The sequence below is a fragment of the Ranitomeya variabilis genome, chromosome 2, assembly GCF_051348905.1.
Source record: "Ranitomeya variabilis isolate aRanVar5 chromosome 2, aRanVar5.hap1, whole genome shotgun sequence".
Lineage (NCBI taxonomy): Eukaryota > Metazoa > Chordata > Amphibia > Anura > Dendrobatidae > Ranitomeya > Ranitomeya variabilis.
Window position 1 is genome coordinate 264,982,997 of NC_135233.1, and position 12,049 is coordinate 264,995,045.

Below are 12,049 nucleotides of genomic sequence, written 5' to 3' on the forward strand. Positions count from 1 at the left end.
TAGTCCTTAAATGGAAGAAGTTTGGGACCACCAGAAGTCTTCCTAGATCTGGCTGTCCAGCCAAACTGAGCAATCGTGGGAGAAGAGCCTTGGTAAAGAAGAACCCCAAGATCGCTGTGGCGGAGTTCCAGAGATGCAGTAGGGAGATGGGAGAAAGTTCCACAAAGTCAACTATCACTGCAGCCCTCCACCAGTCGGGCCTTTATGGCAGAGTGGTCCAACGGAAGCCTCTCCTCAGTGCAAGACAAATGAAAGGCAACATAGAGTTTGCTAAAAAACACATGAAGGACTCCCAGACTATAAGAAATAAGATTCTCTGGTCTGATGAGACGAAGATAGACCTTTTTGGTGGTAGTTCTAAGTGGTATGTGTGGAGAAAACCAGGCACTGCTCATCACCTGCCCAATACAATCCTAACAGTGAAACGTGGTGGTGGCAGCATCATGCTATGGGGTGTTTTTCAGCTGCAGGGACAGGAGGACTGGTTGTCATTGAAGGAAACATGAATGCAGCCAAGTACAGAGATATCCTGAATGAAAACCTCTTCCAGAGTGCTCTGGACCTCAGACTTGGCCCAAGGTTCACCTTCCAACAAAACAATGACCCTAAGCACACAGCTAAAATATCAAAGGAGTGGCTTCAGAACAACTCTGTGACCTTTCTTGATTGGCCCAGCCAGAGCCCCGACCTAAACCCAATTGAGCATCTCTGGAGAGACCTGAAAACTGCTGTCCACCAACGTTCACCATCCAACCTGACGGAACTGGAGAAAATCTGCAAGGAAAAATAGTAGAGGATCCCCAAATCCAGGTGTGAAAAACTTGTTGCATCATTCCCAAGACGACTCATGGCTGTACTAGCTCAAAAGTTATTCTACTCAATACTGAGCAAAGGGTCTGAATACTTACGACCATGTAATATTTCAGATTTTCTTTTAAATACCGTATTTTTCGCTTTGTAAGACGCACAATTTGGGGGGGGGGGGGGAATGGGGGTGCGTCTTACAAAGCGGATATACCACTTGCCGTTAGAGGATGGGATGAGGGGGTGTCCACCGCCGCTGCCTGCTGCTGCCCAGGGTGATGCTGGAGTCTCCGATGCTGCAGAGCCCCCCGGCAGTTCGTCCATGCTTTCCTGTGAGACGGACTCCGGGAAAATGGCCACCGGAATCTCAGGAGATATGAGATCTCAGCGCTGAGATCTCATCTCTCGAGATCTTGGTCCCAAGATCTCCATCTGCGCATGCGCCGCCTCCCGGCAGCCATTTTCCAAAAGTCCACCGCACAGAAAAGCATGGACGAACTGCCGGGGGGGCTCTGGCCTTTCACAAAATGTCGGCAGAGCCACCCGCAGTACCGGAGACACCCCCCCAGCAAAAGAACCCCCCTGCAGCACAGGACACCTGCACACCCCCTCATCCCAGCCTGCAGCAACGCTCCACTCCTGCCTCCTCCAGTAGCGACCCTGGGTCCCTGATCCACCACAGCCACAACCCCCGGTAAGCAATGAGACGCATGGATTATAAGAAGCCCCACCAATTTATTAAAAAACGTTTTTTTCCTATTTTTCTCCTCAAAATTTGGGGTGCATCTTATAATCCGGAGCATCTTACAAAGCGAAAAATACGGTACATTTGCAAAAATTACTACATTTCTGTTTTGTTTTTTTTTTCAGACAAGATGGGGTGCAGAGTGTACATTAATGAGAAAAAATTAACTTTTGAATTTACCAAATGGCTGCAATGAAACAAAGATTGAAAAATGTAAATGAGTCGGAATACTTTCCGTACCCACTGTGTATACAATGAAATACACTTGTGGCCTTATTTATGTAGGCGAGACAACCCAACCCATTTGAAAACAGAATCTCGCAGCATAAATCAAATAGCAGGTGCAAAAGAAACCACTTACGATTACTGTTCACCTTTCACAACCATATCCACAGTATAGCTCACGTTTCAGGTGCTGGAACAAGTCCCCCATTCTCTGGAGAGGTTACGACCGGGTAAAACAAATTTAAAAGAAGGAGGAATTCTTGATCAATACCCTGCAGACTCTTGAACCAAAGGGACTCAATAGGGAATAAATACTTCAAGTTTTCTATGATATGTTTTTGTTTGTCGTGTTGCTATCACGTGGCCTCACGTCCTGATTCATCTAAGGTATCAAATCTGTTTTACCCATTTTTTTAACCATATCTTTATGTGTTTTTTGTTTCAGGTTTTCATTTTTTTCCATCTTTATGGCAATTCTACACAATGGTCGTGCTTGGGTATCTCAGTGAGGACTATTCTCAATATTGTTATGAATTGTTGACAATCTGGGACCATCCACAGAAGCGATAGGACACCCTGCCACCGAAGCACAAACCCTAGTATTGGTACTATTGCACCCACCTTACAACTTCCCACACACCGTCCTCTTTCTCACTCTATTCCCTTCCTTGCTTTATCTATGTGGCTCCTCTCTGTTTCACCACTGGTTGTTTTGCATACATCCTACATACAGTCACTGATGTGTCCAATTCTTCATTTTACTTGGTCGGCGTTTATAGTTACGCCCATTCACCCACATTCTCCTTTATTCCACCCAATGCCCACACACCCCCTTCTATAATGCGGCAGGCATCACTCTAGCCTCCCAAATGGCACATACATACCGTGATATTCGCTTAAATCCCGCGCACGCCCATACAGAGGATACTATGCTTCCCAGTGACGCAAAACGCATTGCTTGACTTCTCGAGAACGCTCTCATCACGACAGGCACCTGCAGTGACGCCAGCACTAGGAGTCTCCAGACTGCTCGCCCAGCTTGGACATCATTCTGTTACAATCGGCCAACAGTACATGCAACACGTTTCTCTATCAGGACCCTCCATGTATCCATGCCCGCCCCTCTTCCCCATAGCAATTCCCACAGGAAGTACCCCCTCCTTCTAAGATAAAAGGACATGGCCAGTATTGGTGTGCTTGTGGCTACCATATCCCAGTGCAGACATGCCTAGACCTTTGACCACCTAGTGTCTGGTAAGCACGCTTTTCCTCCCTTACTGCAGCATTAAAGGTTCTATTATTTTAGAGCACATTATTGACATTCCTCCCCCTCTTCCCTCTGGTATAAACATCAGCCCCAATGAGGATCAATTACTCACCTTCCACTACAACAGTACAGCTCAGTTCCTAATTTTCAGTATTCCATTAAACAGCTCCCAACCAAGGTTTTGTATGATCCATTACTTCCTTTTAGCCATTTGCTCCCAATTTCACACTCACTTCCTCCTCTTTCCTTCCCCGTCTTTCTTTCGCTCCTCCCCGTCTTCCTTTTCGCTCCTCCTCTTTCCTCCCCCCATCTTTTTCCCTTGCCCCTTATCTGCTGTAATTTCTTCTCTCCCCTTCTCCGCTCTTCCCGTTCCCCTCCTCCCCTATTTCCACGTCTTGATTCATGCCTGGCATCTCGTAACACTGTCTGTTGTATTTGCCTTTCAGTGCACGACCCCCTCTTACCGACCACTCCGGTAGCTTCAAAGATTAACACTTCAGCTTACCAGTCAGTCTACATGTACATGCTGTTGTCCTCCAACTTTTATTTTTGAGGTTTTACTGTCATATTTCTTTTTCTTCATTTTAAGATTGTATGATTACTGACTGTTATACAATTGCCTTGTACAGCATTTATCTAATGAAGGTCCATGAGGGCCGAAACATATCTACTAGCTGTTGAGCTACAGACAGATTTATTGTAAATAAATTCACCTTATTTTGCAACATATCCTTAAGAGTGCTGAGTCTTCCTGCGACTATTAAGTTATGGACATTTGTTTGATTTCTTTGCCTGTGTGGATTGGTTGTTACCGACATCTGGTGAGAATTTCATGGCAATAGCACCTTTAGAAATATATTTACTTAGAAAACAGGTGACCCGTTCAATACTTATTTCTCCTGCTTTATACCCTCCAGACATTACTTCATATGTGACTGATATCAGCCTCTCATATAAAGCTCCAGCACTGTAAGCAGTGTGTGAAGGTGCTGTATATTACAGCTATGATGGCTGGACCCCTCGCACACGTCCCCTCCTCCGCTCACCTGTTGGCCTCCGCTGACCATTATTTGTCGATACTCCCACTCGTGGTCCACATTGGGTCCTCTTAGGAAGCAGAGAGCTGCCATGGCCTCTGCCCTTCTCTCCTGGTTGATGAGATATCGGGGGGTCTCGGGCATGAAACACACAACCAACAGCATGAAGACGGGGGGGATGGAGCAGACCACCGCCAGCCAGCGCCAGCCCACCATCAATCCTGCACAGAGACAAACCAGTCATTAGCCACGACAAAGCTATATACCCCTCCCCCACCCAACATTACCTGCAATATACGCTCCCACAATCCCAGTGACTACCATCAGCTGGACGCAGGACCCCAATGCCCCTCGGACCCTGGAGTGGGACGTCTCTGAGATATACACCTACAAGTTCACAAGGAAAGTGAGGCACGGGTCCATACACAGACAGCAGTGGACCCCCATACAAGTAGATGAGACCACTAGCGATACAGCGGGAAGGTGCACAGCACAGGGGGTAATGGGTTCAGAGACCACCATACTGGTGCAAAATGTGTGGTGACCAGAGAGGGGGTCATGAGTACAGAAAATCTTGATGGCACTATACAAATAGTGCACAGATGAGGCAGGGGTCTCACCGGGACCACTAGGGAAGTAACTCCACTGGCCAGTCCGGACAGCACTCGGCCGCCCAGAAGCATCCACACGTTCTGTGCCGATATGATCAGGGTGAAGCCCAGGACAAATGGAAGAGCACATAGCATGAGGCTGAGCTTTCGGCCCACGCTGTCCACCATCCATCCACCAAGGATCCCGCCGGCTGCTGCTCCAATAGTCACTATAGACTGTGGAGGAAGAGAGAAACATCAGAGGGAGGAGGTGCCCATTTCCTGCATCTTTCCACCACATTGGGGAGGAGACTCACCCCAAACCATGAAGCCGCCTCCTTATCCAGTACCAGTCGCGGGTCCTCCTCATTCTTCAGATCGGAGATGGCTGGAGAGCTGAACCCCAAGACAAAGCCAAAGCTCAGGGGCCCCAACACTGCACCAAACGTGGCCAAGTATAGATTCCTGTCCTGGACACGACTGCATGGAGGGAAGAATGCTGGGTCAGGTGACATCTGAGAATGCAGACTGCCTCGGTCCACCAGGCCCAATGGCCCTGAAAAGTGCCAGATTTCCAGATATTCTCCATTATATGGTGCCATGAAAAAGTCTTTATGGCAAATTAATTACTCATTTTTTCACGTTTACACCCAAAACCTTAAAATGTATTTTTTGTGATAGACCAACACAAAATGGCAAGTAGACGTGAAGTGTTACTTTTACGCCACACGTAATGTTTTGCATTTAGCCCAAACAGTTCAACTTTGGTCTCATCTGATCGGGGCATCTTCTTCCACATGCCTTGTGGAGGACACAGCTAGCAATGTAGGCTTTTAGCCGAGGAGAGGCATTCATGTTAGGTTAGGGTCCCAACAAAGGGGTAAGCCTTGTCACTGGCTGTTCGGCTCTCAAGAATTGGCCAATTTGTATCTTCATTTTTTAGCATGTTCTCTACAGCAGTAATGCAGTTCCAATTCCATATAGTCAATGTTTACATATTTTAGTGTTTCAGAGTGGAGCTTTAAATTGTTAGTTACATGGTTTTGGCAGCAGTGTCATGATGTGGGGAGGCTTTTCTTCAGCAGGGGCAGGGAAGCTGGATAGAGTTTATGGAAAGATGGATGGAGTCAAGTACAGGGCAATCCTGGAGGAAAACCTGTTAGAGGATGAAAAAAGACCGAGACTGAGATGTAGGTTCACCTTCCAGCAGGACAAAGACCTTAAACATTCTGCCAGAACTACAATGGATGTTTAGATCAAAGCATATTCATGGGTGTGAATGGCCCAGTCACCGTCCAGACCGAAATCCCATTGAGCATCTGTGACAAGACATGGAAATTGCTGTTCACAGATGTCTCCATCTAATCTTACTGAGAGAGAGCGCGAGTTTGCAAAGAAGAACGGGCAACTGTCACCTCCAGATGTGCAGAGGCGGTAGAGACAGACAACAAGACTTGAAACAGTAATTGTAGTGAAAAGTGGTCCTACAAAATATTGACTTGGGGGCTGAATACAAACATAAATCTGAAAATTGTGATTTGTATTTTTAAAATAATTAGAAAACCTTGTGTTGTTTGCTTACACTTCACAAATACTCGTTACTATGTGTCGGTATCACATAAAATACATTTCAATTAGTGGGTGTAATGGGAAAAACATGTGGAAAAGTGCCCGGAGTATGAAGACTTTTCCAAGGCTCTGTAACCAAGTCCGGGAAAAGGACCTAAAACATTAGGAACCCGAGGTTATCCCGAAATGTTGACTCACCTATGATGGCAGAGGGAGCAGCGTACCCCTGTACACACGCAGGGGAGAGCAACTCAACGTCAGCGTACAAAGTAGGAGGGAAAAGCATCACCTCTGATTAAAGGGCATGTCCACTACTCAGACAACCCTTTCTCAATCCAAATGTTTCCCCCAGTAAAATAATAACACCTTTCCTCACTCTCCTGCCGACATAACTGACATGAGCAGGAAGTGAGAACTGCGGCTACTCTGTCACTTCCTTCAGATCTCCTTGTGTCCGATAGCGAAGAGATGCCAGCGCTGATTGGCTGCAAGATCACATGACAATGTCACACGACCTCCGGGTGAGCCAGTTCCAAATCTGCTGGAACAGTGCCCACACTGAAGGCAGTATAGCATTCATTTTTTTTTTTTTACTGGGGTGAAACACAAGGATTAAGAAAGGGTTGTCTGAGTAGTGGACAACCCCTTTAACACTATTCATATAAAAATACATGAGATCCACAATTAACAGCAAGCTCTCTATACGGAGAGATACATGATAAGGTCCTGCCTACAATCACCACTAGGGGCAAGTTCTCAGGATACAAAGATACATGATAAGATTCTGTCTGCAGCCAACACTAGGGGGAGCTCCCTGTATACAGAGCTACATAAGATCCTGTCTGCAGCCACAACTAGGGGGAGCTCCCTGTATACAGAGATACATGATAAGATCCTGTCTGCAGTCACCACTAGGGGGAGCTCCCTGTATACAGAGATACATAAGATCCTGTCTGCAGCCACCACTAGGGGGAGCTCCCTGTATACAGAGATACATGATAAGATCCTGTCTGCAGCCACCACTAGGGGGAGCTCCCTGTATACAGAGATACATAAGATCCTGTCTGCAGCCACCACTAGGGGGAGCTCCCTGTATACAGAGATACATAAGATCCTGTCTGCAGCCACCACTAGGGGGAGCTCCCTGTATACAGAGATACATAAGATCCTGTCTGCAGCCACCACTAGGGGGAGCTCCCTGTATACAGAGATACATGATAAGATCCTGTCTGCAGACACCACTACGGGGAGCTCCTTGTATACAGAGATACATGATAAGATCCTGTCTGCAGCCACTAGGGTTGAGCGAAACGGATCGTTCATTTTCAAAAGTCGCCGACTTTTGGCAAAGTCCGACTCCAGCGTGGGATCGGCTACGTGGTCGGCGATCTTGGCGCCAAAGTCGCGTTTTGTATGACGCCTTTCCCGCCATTTTTTCAGCCAATTAAGGAGAGAGAGAGAGAGAGAGAGAGAGAGAGAGAGAGAGAGAGAGAGAGAGAGAGAGAGAGAGAGAGAGAGAGAGAGAGAGAGAGAGAGAGAGAGAGAGAGAGAGAGAGAGAGAGAGAGAGAGAGAGAGAATGAGAATATTAATTAAAAAAAATAATAATCCACATTGACTTGCATTGGGTTTCGTGTTCCGGTCCGGAGCCCGGCTTTGCAGTAGAATCGGCCGATTTCACGCGATCCGACTTTCGAGAAGGTCGGGTTTCACAAAACCCAACTCGACCCTAAAAAAGCAAAAGTCGCTCAACCCTAGCAGCCACCACTAGGGGGAGCTCCCTGTATACGGAGATACATAAGATCCTGTCTGCAGCCACCACTAGGGGGAGCTCCCTGTATACAGAGATACATAAGATCCTGTCTGCAGCCACCACTAGGGGGAGCTCCCTGTATACAGAGATACATGATAAGATCCTGTCTGCAGACACCACTACGGGGAGCTCCTTGTATACAGAGATACATGATAAGATCCTGTCTGCAGCCACTAGGGTTGAGCGAAACGGATCGTTCATTTTCAAAAGTCGCCGACTTTTGGCAAAGTCCGACTCCAGCGTGGGATCGGCTACGTGGTCGGCGATCTTGGCGCCAAAGTCGCGTTTTGTATGACGCCTTTCCCGCCATTTTTTCAGCCAATTAAGGAGAAGAGAGAGAGAGAGAGAGAGAGAGAGAGAGAGAGAGAGAGAGAGAGAGAGAGAGAGAGAGAGAGAGAGAGAGAGAGAGAGAATGAGAATATTAATTAAAAAAAATAATAATCCACATTGACTTGCATTGGGTTTCGTGTTCCGGTCCGGAGCCCGGCTTTGCAGTAGAATCGGCCGATTTCACGCGATCCGACTTTCGAGAAGGTCGGGTTTCACAAAACCCAACTCGACCCTAAAAAAGCAAAAGTCGCTCAACCCTAGCAGCCACCACTAGGGGGAGCTCCCTGTATACGGAGATACATAAGATCCTGTCTGCAGCCACCACTAGGGGGAGCTCCCTGTATACAGAGATACATAAGATCCTGTCTGCAGTCACCACTAGGGGGAGCTCCCTGTATACGGAGATACATAAGATCCTGTCTGCAGCCACCACTAGGGGGAGCTCCCTGTATACAGAGATACATAAGATCCTGTCTGCAGTCACCACTAGGGGGAGCTCCCCTACCGGTAGCCTCGGGCACCTGTCCCCTGACCTCACACCAGTATCACTAGATGGTCGGACTCTGCACAGTGTACAGGGCTGATCAGGACGTTGTGACGTCAGCTGTCACTATACATTACTGACACAAGTGCACACAACTCCAGCACACGTGACGTCAGCACTCACCGCAGATATCGGCTCTGCTGTAAATCCGGAGACTCAGGCACATCAAGAAGAGGCTGAAAATCCTCCTCATCCATCACCCTAGAAAGATGAGCAGCCTGTGTGCCGGGCAGAGTGGAGGACAGCGCTGGAGAGCTGCAGACACTGTGATGCCCGGAGACACCTCTCCCACCGTCCCGGAGCAGATACAGGTCACATGACAGGATCACTATCAGCTGACACATCACGTGGTGAACAACTCCTCCTACCTATAGGTGCGCAGACTCGGCTTCTGCAGGGAGGAGGAGCTTGCCTTCCTGAATTCCCTCCGTGGCTCCGCCTAGGAAAATAGCCAATCATATCATTGCTGATGAGCCACGCCCATTATATATTATGTTAGATATTAATTACGGACAAGAGGGGAGGAGCGTTACACAGCCAATGGCTGCACACGGCCTGTGATCCCAGGGATGGATGAGGCTATACTGCGGTGCGGGTGAGGAGTCCTGTGCAGTCAGTGTACACAGCCGGCCACACTGCGGGGGTGAGCAGGAATCAGATCAGTGGCTGAGTGCAGAGGGAGGACTGCTCCTCCTCATCACTGCATCCTAGTGTGCTCTGTGCTGTACAGGCCGATCACTGACTGCAGAGGGAGGACTGCTCCTCCTCATCACTGCATCCTAGTGTGCTCTGTGCTGTACAGGCCGATCACTGACTGCAGAGGGAGGACTGCTCCTCCTCATCACTGCATCCTAGTGTGCTCTGTGCTGTACAGGCCGATCACTGACTGCAGAGGGAGGACTGCTCCTCCTCATCACTGCATCCTAGTGTGCTCTGTGCTGTACAGGCCGATCACTGACTGCAGAGGGAGGACTGCTCCTCATCGTCACTGCATCCTAGTGTGCTCTGTACTGTACAGGGTGATCACTGACTGCAGAGGGAGGACTGCTCCTCATCGTCACTGCATCCTAGTGTGCTCTGTGCTGTACAGACTGATCACTGACTGCAGAGGGAGGACTGCTCCTCATCGTCACTGCATCCTAGTGTGCTCTGTGCTGAACAGACTGATCACTGACTGCAGAGGGAGGACTGCTCCTCAGCATCACTGCATCCTAGTGTGCTCTGTGCTGTACAGGCCGATCACTGACTGCAGAGGGAGGACTGCTCCTCCTCATCACTGCATCCTAGTGTGCTCTGTGCTGTACAGGCCGATCACTGACTGCAGAGGGAGGACTGCTCCTCATCGTCACTGCATCCTAGTGTGCTCTGTGCTGTACAGGCCGATCACTGACTGCAGAGGGAGGACTGCTCCTCATCGTCACTGCATCCTAGTGTGCTCTGTGCTGTACAGGGTGATCACTGACTGCAGAGGGAGGACTGCTCCTCATCGTCACTGCATCCCGGTGTGCTCTGTGCTGTACAGGCCAATCACTGACTGCAGAGGGAGGACTGCTCCTCCTCATCACTGCATCCTAGTGTGCTCTGTGCTGTACAGGCCGATCACTGACTGCAGAGGGAGGACTGCTCCTCCTCATCACTGCATCCTAGTGTGCTCTGTGCTGTACAGGCCGATCACTGACTGCAGAGGGAGGACTGCTCCTCCTCATCACTGCATCCTAGTGTGCTCTGTGCTGTACAGGCCGATCACTGACTGCAGAGGGAGGACTGCTCCTCCTCATCACTGCATCCTAGTGTGCTCTGTGCTGTACAGGCCGATCACTGACTGCAGAGGGAGGACTGCTCCTCATCGTCACTGCATCCTAGTGTGCTCTGTACTGTACAGGGTGATCACTGACTGCAGAGGGAGGACTGCTCCTCATCGTCACTGCATCCTAGTGTGCTCTGTGCTGTACAGACTGATCACTGACTGCAGAGGGAGGACTGCTCCTCATCGTCACTGCATCCTAGTGTGCTCTGTGCTGAACAGACTGATCACTGACTGCAGAGGGAGGACTGCTCCTCAGCATCACTGCATCCTAGTGTGCTCTGTGCTGTACAGGCCGATCACTGACTGCAGAGGGAGGACTGCTCCTCCTCATCACTGCATCCTAGTGTGCTCTGTGCTGTACAGGCCGATCACTGACTGCAGAGGGAGGACTGCTCCTCATCGTCACTGCATCCTAGTGTGCTCTGTGCTGTACAGGCCGATCACTGACTGCAGAGGGAGGACTGCTCCTCATCGTCACTGCATCCTAGTGTGCTCTGTGCTGTACAGGGTGATCACTGACTGCAGAGGGAGGACTGCTCCTCATCGTCACTGCATCCCGGTGTGCTCTGTGCTGTACAGGCCAATCACTGACTGCAGAGGGAGGACTGCTCCTCATCACTGCATCCTAGTGTGCTCTGTACTGTACAGGGTGATCACTGACTGCAGAGGGGGGACTGCTCCTCAGCATCACTGCATCCTAGTGTGCTCTGTGCTGTACAGGGTGATCACTGACTGCAGAGGGGGGACTGCTCCTCATCATCACTGCATCCTAGTGTGCTCTGTACTGTACAAGCCGATCACTGACTGCAGAGGGAGGACTGCTCCTCATCGTCACTGCATCCTAGTGTGCTCTGTGCTGTACAGGCCGATCACTGACTGCAGAGGGAGGACTGCTCCTCATCGTCACTGCATCCTAGTGTGCTCTGTGCTGTACAGGGTGATCACTGACTGCAGAGGGGGGACTGCTCCTCATCATCACTGCATCCTAGTGTGCTCTGTACTGTACAAGCCGATCACTGACTGCAGAGGGAGGACTGCTCCTCATCGTCACTGCATCCTAGTGTGCTCTGTGCTGTACAGGCCGATCACTGACTGCAGAGGGAGGACTGCTCCTCATCATCACTGCATCCTAGTGTGCTCTGTGCTGTACAGGCCGATCACTGACTGCAGAGGGAGGACTGCTCCTCATCGTCACTGCATCCCGGTGTGCTCTGTGCTGTACAGGCCAATCACTGACTGCAGAGGGAGGACTGCTCCTCATCGTCACTGCATCCTAGTGTGCTCTGTACTGTACAGGCCGATCACTGACTGCAGAGGGAG

The 12,049-nt window shown here is 49.6% G+C and overlaps 1 protein-coding gene across 3 annotated transcripts in view; it reads right to left on the reverse strand.

Moving 5' to 3' along the window:
- SLC2A8 (solute carrier family 2 member 8) overlaps positions 1–9,351 on the reverse strand; it is a 27,904-nt gene extending 18,553 nt beyond the window's left edge. The window contains exons 1-5 of one of the 3 annotated variants that reach the window (XM_077284910.1): positions 9,046–9,312; positions 4,986–5,148; positions 4,699–4,905; positions 4,366–4,465; positions 4,088–4,299 (exon numbers count right to left, since the gene is read on the reverse strand). In XM_077284910.1, the coding sequence (XP_077141025.1) occupies positions 4,088–4,299; positions 4,366–4,465; positions 4,699–4,905; positions 4,986–5,148; positions 9,046–9,266 (903 nt within the window). In that variant the 5' untranslated portion in view covers positions 9,267–9,312. Of the gene's footprint in view, positions 1–4,087; positions 4,300–4,365; positions 4,466–4,698; positions 4,906–4,985; positions 5,825–9,045 lie in introns of all 3 variants that reach the window. The other 2 variants (XM_077284911.1, XM_077284913.1) reach the window with 2 other exon arrangements.
- Between the last annotated feature and the right edge of the window lie 2,698 nt (positions 9,352–12,049).